Source organism: Cebidichthys violaceus, unplaced genomic scaffold, assembly GCF_023349555.1.
Source record: "Cebidichthys violaceus isolate CVI_PGR_0920_01 unplaced genomic scaffold, fCebVio1.0.p SCAF_110, whole genome shotgun sequence".
NCBI classification, from domain to species: Eukaryota; Metazoa; Chordata; class Actinopteri; order Perciformes; family Stichaeidae; genus Cebidichthys; species Cebidichthys violaceus.
In genome coordinates, this window is record NW_027176275.1 from 448,564 (window position 1) to 471,345 (window position 22,782).

General features: G+C 43.6%; 1 protein-coding gene across 1 annotated transcript in view; it reads right to left on the minus strand.

Moving 5' to 3' along the window:
* The window catches only part of LOC137868420 (metabotropic glutamate receptor 4-like), a 35,404-nt gene extending 15,042 nt beyond the window's left edge, over window positions 1-20,362 (minus strand). Inside the window, 6 exon segments of the mRNA XM_068705193.1 lie at window positions 3,409-3,609; window positions 15,538-15,636; window positions 15,639-15,677; window positions 16,784-16,938; window positions 19,210-19,385; window positions 20,228-20,362. Coding sequence (XP_068561294.1) covers window positions 3,409-3,609; window positions 15,538-15,636; window positions 15,639-15,677; window positions 16,784-16,938; window positions 19,210-19,385; window positions 20,228-20,362 — 805 coding nt within the window.
* Window positions 20,363-22,782: the final 2,420 nt, after the last annotated feature.

Genomic DNA, 22,782 nt, shown 5'->3' on the forward strand with positions numbered 1-22,782 from the left:
GCTCGCGTGGAATATTCCTGTTGTTTTCCTCCGATCCTTTTTAAGTCCTCGGTGCCGAAAGACTCTTAAGGAAACGTTCCGGTAAATGCGCAGCATTGATTTTCTAGCCGTCCCTGTAGCAACCCCGACGACTTCAGTGCTGACGAGCACATCCAGTAATACAACACCACGAATAAAGGAATGCATAACGAATCACAGTTTAATATCATAACACAAGTCTGTCCAACTGTCCTTCAGATTAAAGCTTTACTCTAGTGCTATCTAGATCTATCTTCCAAATATGACTTCAGGATTCAACTGCAAACAATTTTCTCTTTTTTTTGTTGTTTTTTTATCCTTCACAAACGAGGACTGACCCGCTTACATGATAATAAGCACACACTCGTTGCAGGTAAACAATTTTTTTTTTTTGTTTTGACTTTGAAGATGGGGCCTACAGTAAAGCGCTGCTGAGCGCCGCAAAGTTTCCTTTCAATATCCATTAGGGTTCAAAAGTAACCGCTGCAAACGCGAGCGTCAAGTTAACCTTTATTATGCCCAACGATAAAGGTTACGTCGACTACATTAACGAAAGTAAAAGAATCCTCCGTACTACTACTACGTTCATATCCATGTTTGCTTTGTCCCTTCGCTACTTTAAAAGTCTCTTACATAAACCAATAAAGCAAGTAAATGCCAAATCAACCGTTTTGTACATTTTCTGCAATACAACCTCAATATATTCACCAATGAAAGTGATCCCTGTTGCTGCCAGCCCTCCCTCTGTTGCCCTTTGTGCCTTCATGGAACAACAATATTATCATTCAAATTAATGCCTTTTTACTCTTGGAGCGGCGAGGATGGAGACGTTAAAGAGAGTAAACTCTGCATCCTCCCTCCGACCCCAGCTTATAGATATGCATCATATTAAACATCACATGAACTCACCATGCCTTAAAAAATTAGATGTACAAAAACAAACATGGAACAAAAACTACAAAACGCTTCGGTCTGCAGGCCAATGCTGTTTGACAATACTGTTCATATACATGTGGCTGTTAAACTATGGTTAAAGTTTGGTTAGGTTTAGTCGCTAAGACTAACTGGTTAAGATTAAGGAACCTTATTGCGGTTAAGAGGAGCAATAGTGCGTTAAGTTAAATCAAAGAAAAGAAACCAATGTTGCCTGTTGGATGACTTTGACAATGATAGTTGAGATACTTCAGGTTATGTTATCCTTCCCCCCCCCCCCCCCCCCAAAAAAAAAAAAGCTGAGATTAAGCCCAGACTAACGTCTTATCATCTCTAGCTTCCTGTCTGCAAACACCTCCAGCTGTGTTTCTCCGGAGCTCTCAGCCGAAGCTGCACACCGAGCTCGAAGGATTCTGCAGCGGTGTGGGCAGAAGTGTTTTTTTTTGCGTCGTCCAGAAGTTCCCATTTTATTTTCCTCATCTGCATCAAATTATTCCTGTACTTTGAGAGGCGTCACCGCCCCTCACCCCCGAAGACACCACCCAGTAATTATCACGCAAATAAAATGTTCCTCTTACTGTATAATCATCTGTGAGGGTGGCGCAGGTTTGCTCGCATTGCATTCTGCTTGATTGCATAAACGCTTTGACCCTCTATTCATCCGACGTATAATTAGCTCAAGTTGTTCTAACCAGTAGCGCTGGTCTAAGTTAGAACCCCGCTCAGCGTCCATTTTTTGTTATTTCCTCACAAGCCAAGCAGGTCAAACTCATTCGCACGCTGCTGTCGTGACCTCCTTAAAATATGCATCTGCACTTCTACCTGTAAGCCCATAATTCATTTTTTTTTTCTTCCACGTTTTAAAGTGCATCTGTCTTGTTGCTACGTTATAGCGGTGCATTTGTATAATTATGCGTCGAGACCGTTAATTAACGTTCTTCTAAATGTCACTTTCCGCATTCTCCAGCCGAATGTTTTCGAGCGTTCCTCCTCTTCGAGGATTCCAAAAGCAGTCGTCAAAGATTAATAGGCAGAAGACAAAACGCCGCGTCTGAAACAATCACGCTAACGACGCTAATCCCTGCACGAAAAGAGGAGACTTTTGTCATATGTGAATTATTTAGGCACCATCCACACATGCAGGAACAGATCACGTGTGGTTCAGTCAGTCCGTGCTCCGTGTTTTTAAACGCTGTGGTTGTTCTCACCCAGGACGACTGAGACAAACGGTGCAGAGGTGCAGCTTTTAGCTCTGAAATGTGGAATTTTAAGATTGCCACTATATAACACCGTCGTGCTAGAAATGTGTTTCTTTTTTCATTATTGCTGAACCGCAGCAGGTACAGATGGTGTACGAGGCTCTCTGCTCGGCCTCGGCGGAACACTTACGGTTTAAGTTTTTACAGAAAGCCGAAGCGACACATGAAACTTCTGTTCCAGAAATACGAAAACCTCATTTAAAAATCACATTGAGGTTCATAAAAAAAAAACAGAACGAAAACCAAAATAAACTGAGCAATGGTACATACAAATTACTCCACAGTATGTATAATCTTTTAGAAGGAAAAAAAGCAAAACAACGATCTAATATCGATTGTTCAATATTGTTGTTTATAGCTGCCTTTTTAAAAAAAGAACACTATTTACCATAAGCCCTAGACCACTGCAGGTTAAAGGAAGAGCTGGTGATAAGAGCGGGACCGAGAAGGACGTTTCAAAAATTGCCTCAAACCCAGTCTGGCATTTCTGTACAGCAATTTCTAGTTGCATATCGGCCAACAAATTCACTGCTACGACGCATCTGCCGTTGACTGATATCCTGGCCTGGCTGATTCACGGGTCCAGCTCTAGGAGCGGATGCCTGTTTGTCTCACAATATGTAAAGCAAATATCCAGGAAGTTGTTTTTTTTTTATTAAGGAAGGAAGATGAGGGATTGCAGTGATTCACAGGAGCCAGTGGACCAGAGGCTATAGACGGGAGTTAATGTCAGAACGTCTCCCCCGGTTGATGCTCAGAAGTGTAATTTAACTATTTGAGATGACGGCCCACTGAATTGGTCGCGATTCAAGTCTACATTGGAACCGCCCACCGGAAGAGTCCCGTTTGCCCCGTTTCACACGGCGCTCTCGTTTATGTGCAATTTTAACTCGGCAGCCGGCGCACTTCCGAGCAGAAGATCTCTTGCGTGGGCAATTTCCAACGCCGACAAGATAAGGCGGTAAATCTCGCTGAGCACAGTTCCCGCACATCATCCGCTGTGATAAAGACCCGCTTGTTCTGCTGCTGACTGTCAACCCTCCTACGGATCTCCGCCTCTTTCGGGCGCGCTCTCAGTAATTTGCATTTCGGTAGCCTGATAATCAGAAGCCGTGCACTTTAAAGTAATGCATACAAAGGTAGAATAAGCTTCGCAGGTGAAGCCCTGTGCACCTCGGTGGAATCGGGAGCCACGCACCTGTGAAGTTGACGTTGCGGATGTACTTGAGCAGCAGCGTGCCGTTGATGGTCTCCATCTTGGAGCAGAGGCCGACTTTTCCGGGGCAGAGGTCTTTGTGCATGTTGTGCAGGGCGTGGGCCATGGCGTAAACCGCGTCGATCACAAACTGAACCTTCCCCTCCTGTTCGTAGGACGAGTCTTTCCCGATCCGCTCGTGGTCTGAAAGGAAACGGGCGACACAGATCAAGATTAACGTGACGTACTTTATGTTCCCATGCTGTGTTGCACCGGCTGAGTCGAGACTAGAATATTTTTATTTGACTGACATGATATTCAGAACAAAAAAAAAAAAAGCTTCACCATCATCCGTCAAAAATGTAAAACTGAACATTTATAACTGGATGTGTAAAATCCACCAAATGATAGCCTTTCAAGAGGCTTGATTATTCAATTGTAAACCCATCACTTTTCCACTGGATTTCATTTCTTTAGAGATTGGAGTTGAATTGCTTGTTGATTATATGCTTTTTCTTTTTGGCATCAATCACAGAATCTCCACATGTATAGTAGGGCTGCCAACAAATCCTCTTGATTCAATATGTATTCACATAGTAAACAAAAACAAAAACAGATTAGGAGAATTTCAGCACAACTTTGGCTGCCCCGAATGCACCGTGTCAACTTTTAACGTTAACGAAATTTAACGTTAACGAAATTCAACGTTTTGTTTTTTTGTACTGAGAATCCCCGCCGGGAGCGAAACGCGCAAACACCTCTGCCCGACTGCCTGCTGACCTGCCTTCACCGGGCTGACGGACGGCAAACATTTACTGAACCGAAAGAGTTTTCTTATCGGCTCCATGGTATCGATTACCGATTATATTTTCCCCTCCGAAACTTGAGCGCGTGAGGGGAATCTGTCTGGAAGACTGGAAGCCTGTATCGATCAATATAGATACGGTTATTACCTTCAAAATATTATACAGCAGGGTCTTCGTCAGGCACACATTTAATTTTATATATATATATATATATATATGTATATGTATATATATATATATGTATATATATGTATATATATATATGTATATATATGTGTAGAATATAATCAGCCAGTGTTGATTGATAGATGCTGTGTCCTGACAGCAAGTGTTGCGTCACGTAAACAATCAGAAAACGGGTTTTATGTTGCGACAGGAATACATGGAAAGAAGTTCAGCTCAAAACACCGATTTGGTTTTTTGAAAATTAATATTCGAATGTAATTTTTTTTTTGGGCCAATTTTGACAGCCCTAATGTGCAACCTCTCTCATAAAGGCGTGTCCGTCACTGACAAGAGCCCCTCTAGATTATCCAACGGGACCATTTCTCTCATGTCTTGTTTATTTGATCGCTTTGTGTTTGTCCCCACAAAGGCGAGGCCGCCTCGCATCCATTAATCAAGAGAGCAGGGTGTGATGGAGTAGAGGCGGAGAGGAAGACGCGGCAAGACGGGTCGAATCGTTCTTCGGCATTAACGTAATTAGTTATGACAGGTGTGTATTAATCATAGCCGGTGGTTGGCTCTAATGCTTTGAAAATGTGTTAACCGCCAAGCAACTTTTCAATTAGCGGCGTAATGCTTTTGATAGCCAGTGCCCCGCCAGATGGGCTGAGTGGCAGCAGGACACCGTGACAGAAACCAAACCCGCACGACTGGAAAAGTTTCCACCTTCTAGAAGTAGGTTGAGTAGAAATACAGCCCTCTCAGACACACGCTCCTCTTTAGGGTTATCTCACGGCAACGGTCACAAGCACTGTGCTCCTTCAGACTTATAACAGCAATAATCTGACTCGCGTTAATTCCAGCTGCATGTATGAATACATTAATATACAGCGAAGCACAAAAAGGTCGTAGGATTAAAACGCAAAGTCCCAACAAGGCAACAAAGCTCACTTTCTAATAGCTTCATATTAAATTGCATTTATTGTCATTATCAAAATGAATCGGTAGATTCACTTTGCAGCCCGTGAGAGAAAAGACAACAGTCTTCTTCTTCTTTAACATCATGATATCTTTTAACTCTCAGCCGTTCTCTCACTCGCTTGCTTGCAACTTGGTAACGAATACGACGCGAGCGCTGTGGCTCTTTAAGGGAAAATGTGCTGCCGAAAAGAAACCTAGTGTCTGAATGAAAAAGTTTTCATTTTCACAGAAAGACGACGTATTCCTCATCTGAAAAAGGCTTTTCATCAGAAATCTGAGTCAACAGAGAGAACGACTGAAGTATGAATCCACTCCATTCTTATCCTTCACTATAAAAGCCCTAGACATCTACAGTACACTACGTAACCGTTAACCAGAGACGACTCAAATTTACTCGGAACACTTTCGCTAAAAGTAAATTCAATAAAAATAACTTGCATTAGCTCGGGCTACACAACGATTTGCCTCAGACAGACCTGTGTGAGTCCATTCAAATCACTTATTGTAAAAAATCCTGCAACTTTTGCGTCTTGGCATCGCTGCCAGTATGAATAGATTTGATGCAAAGTGTTAGCAGTCAAGTATTTTCGTATGAGAATTATGAGAAAGAAGTCGTCCGCGTTGTTATTTCTCTGAATGTGACGGAAAGCGTTGCCAACAAATCCCCTTTGGAAATACGACAGATTCTGTAGTTCTGATCGTTGAAGTGACAGATAAGACGGATGTGACACTTTTTTTTTTACTCTTTGTGAAAATGTCTTTAAGAGCTTATTGCTGTCGATCGGAAACCACTGGTGCCCTGGTGTACGGGTTCATTTGTCTCAGCGCAGGAGACGCTCTATGTCAGTCACGTTTCCTGCGCTTTGAAGGTTGAAGCTTTTTAAGGACGATTTAAATCCTCCTGATTTTGAACTCCGCTCAGCTTGAGGGGAGAACAAAAACTTTTGGAACTAATGGAGTAATTGGTATTACGGCAACTCATTTTATCTGTCCCAGCAAAGGATGACTTAATTCGAAATAATAGCTTATGTCAAAAACACGTGGAAAGAGTGACCGTAATCAATTTGCTTTTACAGGCTTTTATTATTACTGAAACGTAAAGAAGCAGAACCTGAGTCATGTGTGCTGTTGCTATGTGGAACCTTCTGAAAGTCCTCGTTATTCATGACACCGGTGGCCGTAAAGTGAACTGCAATCAACATCTGTACGCACGATTGAGACGTTACATTACAATCATATATATATCATATTTAGAATAACTTTAATATCTGTAATGCTACATTTTATTTGGACCCACAGGCTCCATGAAACTAACGAGCTTGTGAAGTTATTTCATTCGCTGACGTTCCAAAACCAGATCCACGCTGCATAGCTAAGCTACAGCTAGCTAAGGCTAACCTTAGCTTCGTAGCGTTAGCTGATAAAGTAGTTTGCGAATGGCGAAACCGTTCCGATTCCTTTTACATAGAAATCAGTCCACAGATTGTTACAGGCCGCCGATTACAGTCCTTTCACACATTGACAATCCACAGATACAACCTGACATGTGATCTGTTCCATACAGTTCCTGTAGCCCAACACATGACGCCGTTAACGGTGCGTCGGCATCAGATAAAAAGGCGACACGCGGCGCTTGATGGAGTGAAATCCGTTTTTTTTGTCTGCGCCGCCTTGTAAGACGTCTGCGGCAGCCATTTCTTATCTCAACAAGACACTTCATTCGGAACAAGTGCCAGCTTTAAACAGATGAATAGTTTGTGTTTGTCTTGTTGTTATTATCTATATGCTCCCCCAGTATTTGCTCGCTTAGAAGAGGCAATTTAACATCAGTGACAAGACTCTGAATCTTTAAGCAGCTTGAATTTCCCCAGTTATTCTGTAAATGTGCGCTACAGGCAACGTGAAGCATGGATAGACAGTCTGTCTCCTTCTGTGGCTGTCACAGCCTCTCTCATTTAATGTGTTCTCTCTCTCTCTCTCTCTCTCTCTCTCTCTCTCTCTCTCTCTCTCTCTCTCTCTCTCTCTCTGTGTCTTTGAAACACTCTTTCTCTCTCGTTTACACGGAGACATACAAAGACATTTGGCCCATTATTAGCGAGATGCCTCAGAGGTTCAGATAACAGCCAACAGCTCCTGCATACAGTTTGCATGTTTGTGTTTCCTTCACTTTTCCTTCACCGTCCAAAGAGACGCAGGTCAGGAGGAACAACTGCTTTTTTGGGGGGGGGGGGGGCTTTTGGCTCGTTAAAAATTGGGGCAATATGGCCGCAATATGTGCTTGTGATCCCCTAGTTTATGACCTCATAAAGTGTTGGATGTGAAGGCTTTTTTTATGGGCGTGAACAGGTGAAAGTATACAGTAATTCAACAGGGGAAAAAAAGAAAATAAAACAACTACTAAAAGTCACACAGAAGCTGTCCTTTCTGGTCCTTTTAATCATAGCGTGACTCCATAGATTTCACTTTAAGAGCCACGGAATTAGACTGAAGATTGTAATTTGTATGTTACGTCCGTATTTGTGTGTTTTACTAAAAGCTTTTTTCTCCCACCGGCTCTATTATGAAGTACAGTATTTCAGTGGAGATCAGGGGTGGAATAGAGCGAGGGGAAAAAAGGAGGAATAAATGAGAGAAATTTCAAGGCCATTTGTGACAATGTCTGCTTTAGGCCCTTTTCACACACATTTTGACTTGTAATGAAAAGCCCCGGTGTTCCGAATATCACAAACGACGGCTCCGTTCTGTTCCGAGTGACGGTGAGACGGCACGCAACAGTAACACACAAAAAAAAAATGAAATTCACAGGGAGAGGAGCTCCATGCGTAAATTGAATGGCAGCAGGGATTTTTTATTTTTTTTTTAACTCCCGACACAACCTGCCAGGAGAGAAAAGAAAACTTTTTTCTATCAGCTGAACGTCTGACTGAGATCTGCTTCTCTTACCGACTGAATGAAGTGTTGGAGGCGACTGACTCTCGTGTGTATAAGTTCTTATAGAGAGATGGATATTGGCACAAAAGGGGAGTGATTATCGATGCATTATTGTTTGCAAGCCGCTCATTGTAATTTAAGCGTCGATGATGTCTGTGGGACGTAGGACGTCGCCCTGAGGCTCATTGTACTCTCATGTGGCCTTGGCCTTCACGGTTACATTGTATTGCAGACCCGATGCACAATATTCCACCCAGTGATCCACACGTACAGCTGTGACGGTGACGAGTAGCCTACGGTGGGCCGTGGCGTTAGCTCGAGGCTAACGCGCGTCTGCCGCGTTGAGATTCGTGCAACTTGTGACGTTATCGCCGTGCTTTTGACCGGGTCCTGTTCTCTGTGTCCTCTGTGTCGCATGACCACAGCGAGGTCACGGCCGATAATTAAGACAAGGTTCTGGGTGGAAGTACGGCGCCACGGAGCGGCTTCCAATTAAACGCATGAATATTTTAACCGACGTCGTCAAAAAACCCATATCGGACCGAATTGTTATTAAAGACTGATTATTTTTTATATACCTTTTTAAATATGTCTGGAGGGGATCTTTTTTAAGGAGACACACACACACACACACACACACACACACACACACACACACACCATTCCACCGCCTCACTGGTCCACAAGAGCCCACGTCCAATAATGTGGAGCACCTGAAGTCTGTGTTATTTAAACTATGTTGTAGGTCATTTGTAGGCTTTTTCATGCATGAATGACTCACTTTCAGGAAAATAATGAGCGTGTCTCTGGTGAGCACAGAGTTCAATCTGGTGCTTTTGTGTGATTGGTGGTGGAGAAACTCAGTTTTACAAAGCTGTAAGTTAAATTAAATTAAATCAACTGATCGCCAAAATCGTATTGAGTGTCATCCGACTGTCTTTGGTCGAGGACATTGTCTAAACATTATCCTATTTAGTCTTTTACCAATATTTCTGAAAGGTGTCTGATCTGTTTGTACTGTCTGTGTTGAAATACGACTGCAGATCTTTTTGATCGCACCGTTGCCGTGCTTTAATAAATCTTTAATAACGTAGTGCCTTTTTTCGATATTTAGCTTTAGCAGACATCAACACGTCCGCCGCATTCAGATGCCAGGCTCCAGTCCTCTGAATCGCGGCTCCGCTGGCTGATGGATGGAGACAGAGAACAGTAACTGGATGTGGAGATGCGCCGCGGCCAAGGTCAGTCAGCGGTGCAAAACAAGCATTGATGCAAGTGAGAGTCAAAACCTTGCAACTTCTGTGTGTTTATGGTGAGAGCTCCAGGAGTTTTCATCAAGGTGAACCTTGAGATTCTGAAGGAACACAATGATCCAGAAAGCTCCTGGTCACACTGTATGCCTCTGCTCAATACGTTCCTTTAAATGAAGGCAAATTGTTTCTTTCTTGCGACCTTTTCGTTCAAGGTAGCAGAAAACTAAAACGTCAAATTCTTTTGCAGTGATGCTTAGAATTTGAGTCTATAGAGTCCACTGGTGAATATATTCATATATGTTTTAATTAAGTTAGGTTTGGAAAACTATTTTAATAAATTAAAAAATCCTTTGTAAACAAAAATTGTAGTGTTTCCACCTTTTTTCAAATTTTAGGATTTGCTACCTTTGCTTGTGTCACATTTGAGTAAATGTCTTTTGGGTTTTGGCTGGTTATCCTCTTGTCTTATTAAACCAGGTACGTCATATACTGCAGCCCATGACTGTTATGCATGATCTTAATCAGCTTAACGGCTGAATACCCATGTGCCTTCCTCTTTATTTGCCTTTTTTCCCCAATTGATAACTTTGTTTATTGTCACAAGTCTGAGCGTGGGTTAATGGCACAAGCTCTGCAGAAATGCAGACATACAGGAAGTGTGAATAAAGGGTTAAAAAAAAGTCCATGAGAGGACCCCGAAGCACTCGACGGCCCCTGAACCCCTAACGGACTCTGCAGGTACGTGCCTCCGAGTCCGCGAGTCGTCGACGGCGGACGCTGGGATCGAGCCAAACTTTGGCTGACAGCCGTTACAAGCCCCTCCCATTTTCTTTGTTCTAATTAAGGGCATCGTCGCCCGAGGGACAGGAATAGACACGGCGCTTGCAATCGCAGCCTCCAAAGACACGGCCGGTCAGATGAAGCGGACTCACTGTTGCAGCTGCAAGCTGTGGATCTGGAATGAGTTCGGAATGTCTTTAAACTAAACGTAATTGAATAAACTAAGACATTGAGTGCAACAAAAGGGATATCTTTTCCCCAGTGCTATCATAACAACCACAGTGAAGAGCTCTTTTGTTGTCGCCTGTTCTTCTCTTTTACTTGAACCTTGATATTTGTGTTTGCGTCTTACAGGAATCAAATCGGTGAGAGAACATTGCTCAATTGCACTTGTTTGTCCTTGATGCTTTCAGCGAGCTACGGACCTCAGACACTTGAGCCGGGCATGCAAGGCACATACCCCCCCACCCCCCCCCACCCCCCCGCGTCTGGTATAGCCTGGATGACTCATCGTCTGCAGAGCAACAGAGTGACTCTGAGCCGGTTCGCTCCGTTTCAAATTGTTGAACCTCACCGTGTGTGTGTGTGTGTGTGTGTGTGTGTGGTGTGTGTGTGTGGTGTGTGTGTGTGTGTGTGTGTGTTTGTGTGTGTGTGTGTGTGTGTGTGTGTGTGCATATGGAGTGACGTGAACGAGAGGCAGTGTGTGTGTGTGTGTGCACCTGCAGAGGCTTTTCGTCGATGCCAGCACACCCCGGTCAGAACACTCGAATGATGGGAAATGCTGCATGAAATGGCTGCATGGGTGAAATGCTGCATGAAATGGCTGGACTGTTGGCAAATTGATTTACTCTCTATCTGTGTCTTTCCAGCCTGTTTCGTATTTTACAATACAAAAAGTAAATCGCTAAACTATTTCCTCTCCTACTTTCACGTTAGTATCGCTGTCGAGCAGGCAGAGTTTTTTCTGCTCACCCCGAAGTATTTATGCTCGATGTATCAGCTGCTCATTTCTGACAAATGCAACTGTGATGGAGAATCTCATGCCATGATCCAGTGCAACATTCTTTTCTATTATTACCACTTTGTCTCTCTCGCTCTCGCTCTCGCTCTCGCTCTCGCTCTCTCTCTTCGCCGGCTCTCGTTCGTGTTGCGTCGTGTTTTTACGGTTCAGCAGCGTGAAATAGTGTGATGTACAGCGAGCGCTCCGAGCAGATCGGATCAGCAAACTTCAGAATTATCGGATTCCACACGGCGAGCGGTTCACATTTTGAACTTTGGTTTTGTATTTTTCTATGACGCTCAAATGTTTAATTAACCGGGAGTCTCTGGGATTCTGCTCATTCAACCAATAGAGACTGACGGGGAAGGATTTAAAACCCCTCCCCTGACAACGATCGTCCAGTCACAGCTTAGCGACCGTAACCAGGCGAGGCGGGCCTGTCGAGCTTGTGATTTCTCCACATTCTGAAGCATGTTTTTCATTCAGGCTGTTGGATATTGAGCTCACGCTTCAGCTGCTCTCCGATACAGCGCTGCATTTGCCGAACTCATCCTTATCCTCAAAGAGCCTTTTCTCACGTTTGGAAAATATCAACAAGTTTGTGAGCTAAGCAGCCAAATGGGGTTCTTTTTTTAAAAAGAATATATTTTTCCTCATCAATGCTACGAATTGGTTCTACACTGCAGTGCAAGAACAGGGCTGTTTCTTTCTTAGCGTTTCTTCTACACCGATTATGATGATGACTTTTTGCTCTTAGCGCTTACAGTAGCGCTGACCGTCTAATCGTATTTTAGTCATCGCATTATTATCATGCGCGATAAACACGTCAACTGTGTGGTGTTGCATGAAATAAAAATATGGATAACTTTGTCATCAGAAAGAGCCTAGTTATGTTCAGGATCATGTTAACGTTGAAATGGTTTATTTAATTAATAATGTTAATGGACGAGAGTGCTTTGAATTGGCTGTTAAATCGTGGAATTGCTTTTTGTTGCCTGGGTTGGAGTAATAAGGCCGTCATGCATACCAGGTAGCAACCTCAGGTGTTGAAAAGTGAAGCCAATGCAATAGAAGTTTCTTGAACTTGCATTCTCTCTAATGTCCACCAGGAGGCGACTCCTCCGGTTGTATAGAAGTCTAGTCTAAAATGACTCTACTTCTCTCTTGATTCATTCCCTCAGTAAACATTGTAAACATGAGTTTATGGTCTCAATCTCTAGTTTACAGTCTTCTTCAATACAGCATGATGTTCATTTAGTAAACGAAGGTCCCATTTAGAGCAAACAGTCAATAGGTAAGCTTCAGGGCTTGGCTACCTTTAAACCATTCACTTCTGGTCATCAAAAAAAATGCCAAAGTCCACGTCTTATATACAGCCTACAGTGCAGGCTACAGTGTTAATATTTCACTACCTTCATAAAGTACAGGCTCAACGTAGCCCTCGGCTACACAAGGTGGAACAAAAGCTGTCTGTATGTATGCCGAACTATTTTGCTTAGTTTGCGGAGTGTCTTAAAATTTGGCAAATTCTTATTCTACTTTTATGCTAACTGGAACAAAGCCCCTCCTCCTCCTCCCTCTACCGGCGTCAGCAGAGGGAGGAGGACTGAACTGATGTTTGTGTTCCTCATAAACTTCACTTTTATTGACATTTTACATTTGTTTCATATGATACCATTTGAGTGTCTTTCCTATGCTGCTGAGTGGTGTTGATTCAACTTAATGGTCTCTCTGGAAGATGTAGTTTGGGTTGAATTTTATTGTCGTTTCTCCGTGTATTCATTACAGTGGCTGTGTATTTTGGGGAAAAGTAAGGAGGTTTTTTGGCCTTTTTCCAGGTACTCAAAGATGGTGTTTTTACAATATCCGCACAGAGAAATGATATGTGAGCTACATTGTTTATGTCTGAAGCCACAAAGTGAATCTCGGCCTTTAAGTACACTGGAGAGGAAGCAAAGAGAAGCAACGCCGCAGCTGAGTTCTACATCTGCACCGTTGTTGTTTTCCTTCGCTACATTAAGGTCCGTCACACTGAACGGGTCAGCGCTGGGTCGTGACCTGTTACCACCATGCTGCTATGGTTCACAAATCAGTTGCCGGTGGCTTGCAAAAGCTCCAAAACCACACAAAATATAATAATGACCCCGCCCATCTGATCGTGTTAGCACTTTCATTTATTTATTTTGAATCCCTGGTGAATTTAAAACAATAATAATAATTTACTCGTTCCTACTTATTCAATATATTGTTAAAAAGCGTAGATGTGTAGTATGTGATCTATACAATTCAGTATTATAGTAGGTAAGAAGAAGAAGAAGGCATGAGTGGGGACAGGAAATGATGGTGCTTACAAAGGGAACAAGAGGAGGCTAGTGATAGCACTTGGGGAAAAAGCTCTTGAGTGAAATGATTGTACCTCTCGTACAAAAAAAAGACTGTGCCCTGGAGGCTACTCAGAGGAAGAACGAGAACCTGCAGCAATTAGGGCCTGAGAGCAGCCGCCATGACAACTGATAAATAAGAAATTATTTAAGATTACGTATTCTCCTGAAACCTGCGGATCGTTTGGAAGCATATCTCTCTCTCTCTCTCTCTCTCTCTCTCTCTCTCTCTCTCTCTCACTCTCTCTCTCTCTCTCTCTCTCTCTCTCTCTCGTTGTTGTTGTTTCGAGAGGCGGCAATTAAAACCTCTAGTTAATTGTCTGGCTCTGCTCGTTCACGTGTTGTTCCAGTTTGTTTGCTGTGCTGTGGCGTTCGGTGACATGTTGAGGGTGCGGTGTCCAATAGTAGTCGGATAAAAGAAAAAAGACACATCTAGTAATTCTAATCGAACCAACGAATAAAAGTCAGTTCAGGACAAAACGTCTTCTTCTCTTCTTCACCCATATTTTCAACTGAGAGTCGGCTGAACTAAATAATTGGAGTTTTGGAAGTTGCTAAGATAACTTCCCCCTTATTAGTGTTGTAAGATTTATCATCTTGCCCTTATTTACACATCATTTTTCTCTGCTTGACCTTTGGATAGCTGGAGGCTCCATAACGGAATGTGCTGCAGTGTTCTGTAACACTGTCACAATGATCTGTCTACAGTCCTTTCCTATATTCTTCGAGGAGGACGCTTCTATGCCTTTATGGATATGATGCCGATGAAACGTCAGAAAACGTCATTGATTAGTATTCCGGCAGTAGAGATGGCGTGGGAGTTTGTTTTTTTTTTCCTCGTTTATATTCAAATTTCTACCCTCTCTTGGAGATTGACGGCAACCTCTCCGTCACACGACCGCACCGGTTTGGGACCGAAGGACTTCTTCGTGGACGAACACTCGTCCAGCTGATTTAATCAGACAGATCTGTACGTTTTTATCTGCAAAGAATCACACAAAAGCGCCACCTTAAATCTGTCGTTTAGAGATGTGCACATAGGCGTCTTAGAAAATGAGTAATTCAGCATTAAAAAAAATGACTTAAACAGGAAGAAATTGGCTAAAAAACGGTCGACGAATCGACTTTGTTCACTGGAAATATCCTCCGCCTGAAGTGTTTTTAGACTAATGTGTATAACTGAATAATATGTGTCATGCTTCTGTGGGCAGCACCACCAGGGCTGGGGCCGGCGAAGGACCGCCGCGACCCTACAGTCCGGTCGTCTTCTCTCACAGCGTATAGTTGGTTTTTTTTATTGTGTCGTACGCCACTTCAACGTAAACTGGAGGAATGCATTTTGGCCTGGAAACGTTACCGGTTACCGGCTTTAAATCCGTCAGCTTGGACTACTTGAGATGCAGCCTTTTGCGCCGCACGCTTGGGCTGAGACGGGCCCGGGGAGCCGGCTGATTTTAACAACCTGAAAGCTTGTTTCTAAATGGGCTGATTGAATTTACTATTGATTATGTTTTCGGCGCATGCGGCGGCAGAGTTCTGTGATTGCTATTGTCGCCCACTGCAAATTGAAGTAGCCAACGGACGACTAATGTGAACATTAATTTCTCTCGGACGAAATTAGAGATTCTCATTCACTTATCTCCGCCCATTACATTTAACCTAAATTAGAGGAGCGCGATTGTTTTCTCCCTGATGACAGATACATTTACTAATGCACACCCAGTACACACACACACACACACACACATAATATATTCACAGAAGACCCAATCAATATACTCGGTCATTGATTGAGTGCTCTCCATTGCCTTCTCTGCTATTAGGTGGAGACTCACTTGTGCATTTCTTGATGCCCGATCCTTTCTTCACGGCGTGCCGACTGAGCTTGCACTGGAAGTTATTCTCCCAGAATTCTGCAAACCAAATATTCCTCTGTTGTTCTCCAGCGTCCGGCTGATGAAGTAGCGATCGAACCCTGAAAGAGCGAGACGCCGTTAGATTTCAATCGATCCCGTTTTTTGACGTTTGAACATGCTGAGGCCCGATGTAAACTCTTATTGGAGTATTTTACCCAAAGCCCAGCTTGAACAGAAGCTCTGCTGGTTTGCTCTTAGCTTAGCAGTAAACTAGTTCAATGGAGTCATATCTTTAAAAAAGAACCAAGGGTGCCGGATTCATTCGAGCAATTATGGGACAATATTTGACAATACTGCAGTAAAACGTGGCACTGTTACTGTCCCTAATGGTTAAAACTATAAACCAGTACACTAATGACAATTCTTATCAACCACAATGTTCTGAACAGATGTATCACAAGCTAACACCAATAAGAAGTATAGCATTTGCATTCTGGAACATTAAACCGCCAGCAAACTAAACACAATACTCAGCACAGCGCTGCATGATGGGAAATGCGGGCCGTAAAATAACGCCTCAGTTTGGGGTTGGGTTATGTGAGACACAGCTGAGCCCTGCACAGAGTAGAATGAGAGCATATGATATCCATAGTTAAAACACCAATAAAGAGGCGTTCTTCACGAGGACGCAGGGATTCCTGATTCTCACCCCCTCCCCCCCTGATAGTTCTGACACCCATGAAAAGATTCAATATAACATAATTTTGCTGTGCTGACGTTGATGAATTATCACGCTATCCATGCCGTCCGAAGAGTTTTCGATGGCACTGAAGCGTACAGGAGATATCTACTATATATATTTATGTTGTTTTCACATGGCTACACTATGCTAAAGTCTGTGAGTGTAGATACTATATTCACATTCACCAACATTGGTGCAACATATACAACTCGAACAATGAATACGGAAGGAAAAACATGGCACAATAATGGTTTGATCAACATTTAAAGGTAAGATACAGAGATCATGTCCAATGTTGGCTGTAAGCGGTGGCAAACACTAGCCAGTAAAACACATTAATGGTCTCGTTAAAAATCATTTATGTTGAACGTAGAGGGGAGGTATAATTAGCAAACATACGCCGCAATAAAGAAAAGAAAACACATTCATATGATCGATATGAGCCTTCTGCAAGGTAAAGTTTTGGATGTGTGTTCTCAATACCTTTTATGGATTGTCGTTTGGGCAGAATGGTGACGGCCCCTTCTGCCATTTCCTCCTGGTTCAGTATGGGGGAGATTTTGGAGCCCCAGCTGTCCGAACCCACCCAGATGAAATGTCCCGTCTGATTGGCCTTCTTTGCCGCTTGGAGGAGCCGCCTGCGGGACAGAGGAGGAGAGCGGTTCGATCCTACCGTATGACGTTGTGTCGTCGGCGTATTATCTATTTATTTTACTGTATTTACTGCACATTCAGTGATATACAGCCGATTAAAACCCTAAAGAGGAAGTGTAGCTGCCACACGGGTGATTCCATAACCAGAACATTCTATTCCGAGTCCGGACAAAGTCGCACCGAGGCACTTCGATAGAATTGGAAAAAGCCACCAAGGACTGTCCAATCCCAGTGCAGCGTAGTTCTTCTCGGCTGCGGCAGAATGACACCCTTGTCAGATTTGTCCAGGCTTGTTGCCAGCGGAGGTTAGTTCAGGGAGCCGTAAAAAAAAAAAAAAAAATACAAAGAAGAAAGAAGCGGAGGTACATCAAGAAAGCTCGAGCACGGCGACATCAAATTTAAACACGGCCACCTGGCATGTGATGCGAAGCATTACCGACCCTCATATCTCCCCGAAGATGCTGGGGAGAAAAGATAAATATTAAGCTTGGTATTGCATTGTAAACAACATCAGCTTTGTTCTTTTACATGGCATATGCTGTCTTAACTTCTCTCAGAAGACGTTGTAGTTGCATAAAGAAGGACGGCACCCCCCGTGTGTGTGTGTGTGTGTGTGTGTGTGTGTGTGTGTGGGCGAGCGGTGAGTCATCCAGCTAACTTTATGTCTCTTTACATTAGTTTTATGACCCCCAGGGACGCACGTTTGATTGATAATGATTTTCTTTTTTTTCTCTGAGTCTCGTCTCCAGTAAGTTTAGTGAAATGAGCGCGTCTCAAGATGCAATTATGGCCTCGATGTCGGGGAAAAAATAGATTTTCCTCACCGTCAGGAGGTTTGCATATCGGAGACACGACCAGACAGGCTGACGAGTTTAACGCGACGTAAAGGTGGCGCGTCAAGGTCGCCGGTGAGAGCGTTGCGCCGTGCGTCTCCGCTACACTTCCACAGCCGGGCTCACCTTCCAACTCATTAACTTCTTAACTTTATGCAATAAGCGCAAAAATAATCAGGTGGAGGAATAACACGTTGACATAATTGAAGCGCACGGTACAAGATGATTTAATTAAAGGTAGTTTAATGTTGTGAACCAACGTTTCCTCACAGAGCAAACACAACGAACCCACCTGGCTAGATTATGAAAAGCAAACCAACAACAAAAAAAAAAGTATTTCTCCCCACTCATTATATAGCTACAACTAGGGCGGTATATATTTTTTTTTTTTTAAAGTATCAAATTATAGCGCTCCATCAAAACAGCTTATTCCGTCTGTGGACAATCTGGGCTTTCATTGGGCTCCTGCCGGCTCGCTCTGCCTGGGTTCAAGGATGGAGCAGGAATGCGGCGCTGGAAATCCTCCCGGCCTTCTGTAATTACTTTTTATCCGGACTATTACCCGTTATCAGGACCGGATTAAGTCAATGAGCGCTGGGACTTCTGCCCGGGTCATCATCAAAAGACCGCCCCCAAATCAACTGCCCCCCGCTTCCACCAGGAATACACTGGCCTACTAACTGGTTGCTGGGGAACATTTCCCCTACACTGCTATGTGTGTGTGTGTGTGTGTGTGTGTGTGTGTGTGTGTGTGTGTGTGTGTGTGTGTGTGTGTGTTGATTCAGCCGACAACTAATTACCTCGTTCTTAATGCAGACTCTCCGTCTTAAAAATGGATAGTGAATTTTAATTGATAGATTTGCGTCCCGGCGAGGAAAGCTGGGTGACTGGTGATTGTACCTTTTTTTTTTTTTTTTTTTTTTTTGTATAGTGTGGTCAGAGTAGATACCTGCAGGGACAGCAGACTGGACGTCAAAGCTATTAGTCTGATTACCACACTGGGCTCCTCCATTGTCAGCACGAGGCGATTAGTTATAGTGTTTAAAATGACTTCACTTGGCTGCGACAACGTCTTCAGTGACGAAACCTTAATAAAAATGTGGATTCACCCCAAATATAACCATATTTGGCATTTATAACTCATGCATATTAACATGCGGGTTAGCAGACGATCGAGTGTCTTCATGCACACAGGAGACATTTTAATGCCAGCACACGAGGCATGAGACGTTACCAAACAAGATTTAATTGATCGAGCAGATCTTGAAAACTCTTTACTTCAACTTATCATCACTGTGTGTTTTCATTTAAGGAAAAACCGGCAGGTAATTGATGTGAAGAGAAGAATCAATAGGTGGTTTAAAAACTCAGGTCAAAAGTTCTATTACCAACTGACAGCAATTAGGAATCCACTGCACGCACCTGATGTCGTCCTCGTTGGCGAAGATAATCACCACTCTGGCGTTGGGGTTCTCGCTCAGCCTGCGGATGATCTTGTCGAACTCTCCGGTTCTGGGTTCACGCGGTATCTTCACAGACTGGGAGATGCACAGACCTCCTAATTGGAAGACAGAAAGAAGAAACGTTTCCGAATTAGACTTTTTAAAAGACGGCAATAAAAAAAAAAGTGCCTTTTCTTCTGCAAAACATCCGAGCATCACGTTTTAACGCCGCCGTTTTCAAACTCTCGTTCACCAGACACATTCGTTGGAGTGTTGGAATTTAACCCACACAAATCTTTTCAATCCTCTAGACTTCTTCTTCTTTTTGTGTAATATGTGCACAGGTGCCACAGTTCACAGCATGAGGGATATAAGTATTAAAAAAAAAATATCTTTCCCTGGACCGCAGCGGGGCAACTTTGAGGCTCGGAGACACCATCAATTCAGTTTACGGTGCTGCTGGTAGACATTTAGAAGTCTATAAATTGTGTAATTGAAAACTTGTTCCATTTGTTCAGAGTCATTTTTCTCATTTCGAAAAGGTTCTTTTATTTTGTTCAAGGTAAAAAGAAAAAAATACTGTTTTACTAAATTTCCTCTTCTTTTCGCCTGCAGATTGGGTCGTTTTTTTTTTTTTTAAAGAGACGGAGAATAAACATCCACTACTTAAGTTTCAGTAAATCACATGCTGCTAAGCTGCCCGCAGCGTCGTCTAGCGACATTGATTCGTTGAGTTCAGCTCGTTAGGCTCTGGCCAGCGCAACACCGACAAGTGAATTCCACGGATCGGTCTGAACGGAGCCCTCGGCCTCTGAGGAACGCTCCGGTGTTGAACGCTGGTCTGAAGGCAGCGGTGGACGTCCTCCGGTTACCGACAAAGGCTTTTCTAATTCCCAACGCGACACGTCAGGGTAACGGTTGTGTGGCTAAATGCCACAGAGAGTATTACGTTCGCGCTAATGAATTTCCCTTTCCGTGACCCCGGCACAAAAGCCAACTCGATGGACGATCAATGCGGGAACAATACCCCGTAGTCCAGGTTCACGGCGGCCAGACTCGGCTCCGTGAATCAAGGCCTGGCCGCAGCTCAGATACTTGTCAGGCTGGGAAAGGATAGAGTCGGGGGACGCCATTGAATTAACGACGATGCTGTGCCGCTTTCGCTCGCGGGTACGAAAAGTCGCTCCGGGTTAAGTGAGGGGCTTCAGTCGGCGTTGTGATTGTACGCTGGGGGATTCATTTAATGATGTTTCCTTTCTCTTCAAAACCTGGCTTTTCGCTATTTTAGTTTTTTAGGTTTTTTTTCCCCCCCCGAAAGGCTGCGTGTACAGACTTCCTGTGGAGAAGCGTGTCCCAGCCAGAGCACGACAGTTCTGGTTTATACATCCACTTGGCTGGTTAACGGATTAGCAGTTCCTTCACTGGAAGGAAGAGATTCCTCTGTGTGTGTGTGTGTGTGTGTGTGTGTGTGTGTGTGTGCGTGTGCGTGTGTGCATCGACCCATGTCTGTCGTTTCCTTCCGCAATCAGGCAAATCATCAAAGCTGCGTCAAACCCCCCCAATTAACTTATTTTTTTCCCTTTTTCTTAGACCTAGAACATGTTTACACAGATTTCTAGATATGGAAGTTTAAAGATTGCAACATGCGTGTTGTACTTGCATACAAACAAACCTCCTCATGCTTCAGACCAGTCGTGCATGTTTTTGTTTTTTTTAGGCTGACCTGAGGGTGATATGAATATGATGATAAGGTGGAGATGCGAATCTGCATTTCATTTTGATCAAATACCCTTTTTATTCCACTTTTAATTTACATTAGAGGCTTTATATTTCCCCTGTGAGCATGATTTTCTCAGTATGTTTTGATAGGAGAGTAGACAGAAGATATACATCTCCACACTTTGATCTGTGCGATGCGACACTCGACGACAGAAGACTGAATCACCGTTAAAAGGTGTAATTTTGACAAATTAACGACACGTGTGCTATAAATAGACCAGAGCCGGTCACGAGAAGTGGAGTTGCTGTTCTTTACTCGGTAGGTGTTCTGGACTCGTGTTGCAGGCGCAAATTATTGACGCGCAGAGACAAAATGAAGCTAAATCTATATATATATATATATATATATATAAGAAAATACGCAAGTTTACTTCAAAGTTCACAATATTTGTGTACCGGTCTTCTTCAGTGTTGAGGCTTTATCTGTCTGCCTCTCTGTGTCATTACACACACACACACACACTACCATGATATACACATGGGAAATTTAAACAGCAGCAGAAGCTCTCTGCTCTCCGAGGCTCTATCAATCATTAGATTCTTTGTCTTTGCCTCACTGGTACTTCAGTGTCGTCGTCCCCCCCCCCCCTCCCTCCCCAACATCTGCTGTGTGGAAGCAGAGCGCTCATCCCCTTCTTTCCTCCTCCTCTCACACAACCAGCAGCAGGCTGCAGCATTGCGTAACCTCTGGAGAGACTACCAGGAGGAGCAGCAGCAGCAGCCTCGTGGGACTCGATGCACACTGAGCGAGTCCCTCCGTGGGCCCCGCTGTTGTAACTCTGTTAGTTGTCGGGTTGACACTGCAATTTGTTTTATTGCTACCCGCTGCCCATTCATCCATGCATCCGTCCGTCCCGTTGCTCTCTAAGTGCAAAAAAGGTTTTAAAGACGCTCCCTCTTCACTCGAGGACCCCCCCCCCGGTTCAAACTGCGTGACAGGGAGCAGCTACCGAACATCACACTCACCTCCTCCCAGTATGAATTGATATTTTTTTTTCTGCTCTTCTGCTGCGAACACTTTCCACCGTTTTGTTTCCATGACACACACACACACACACACACACACACACACACACTGATGCGTACATGCAGACCTAATAATAATACGATGTTGTTTTTTCACAGTATTTAGCATACGGAGATATCTTCCACAGGTCGATCCAGCAACGCCGAGCCCCTCCGAAGGACACTTTCATCCCGCCCTAAGTGGCTTTTAATTGGGCTTGGTAATTATAGGTCTTCCTCATTACATATCTTGTATTAATTATAGCTAATTAAAAAAAAAACAAAGTCTCTTAAGAGGTATAACGTCTTCAATAAAACACTTTCCTGGATTCCATTTTTACGATCGGACAGGATGTGATTAAGGAGACCCCCCCCCCCTTCTCTTCTCATCAGACTTCCCCAAACTAGAACCAGACCACCGGCTCCCACCTGGTGTTACTTAACATAAAGAAAGACAATTATAAAGCAATTAATTACAAATGTGTAGCAGCCCTGAACACCCCCCCCCCCCCCCCCCCCCCCCCCCCACCCCCACCATTTACCTCATGTGTTGTGTGTTTGTGCCTGTTAATTAATTACAATTATACATCAGAATTACCTGATAACATTATGCAGATTAACAATCGGCAGGCATGGTGTAAAACCTAAACTGAACGACTGGGTCGTGATTTAGGTCTCACAACGTGGGAAAAAAAAAAAAAATCGAAACATTTAATAAACCGTCACGCTATACTTTGGTCATTCCCCAAAATAACCTGTTGCAGTTTGC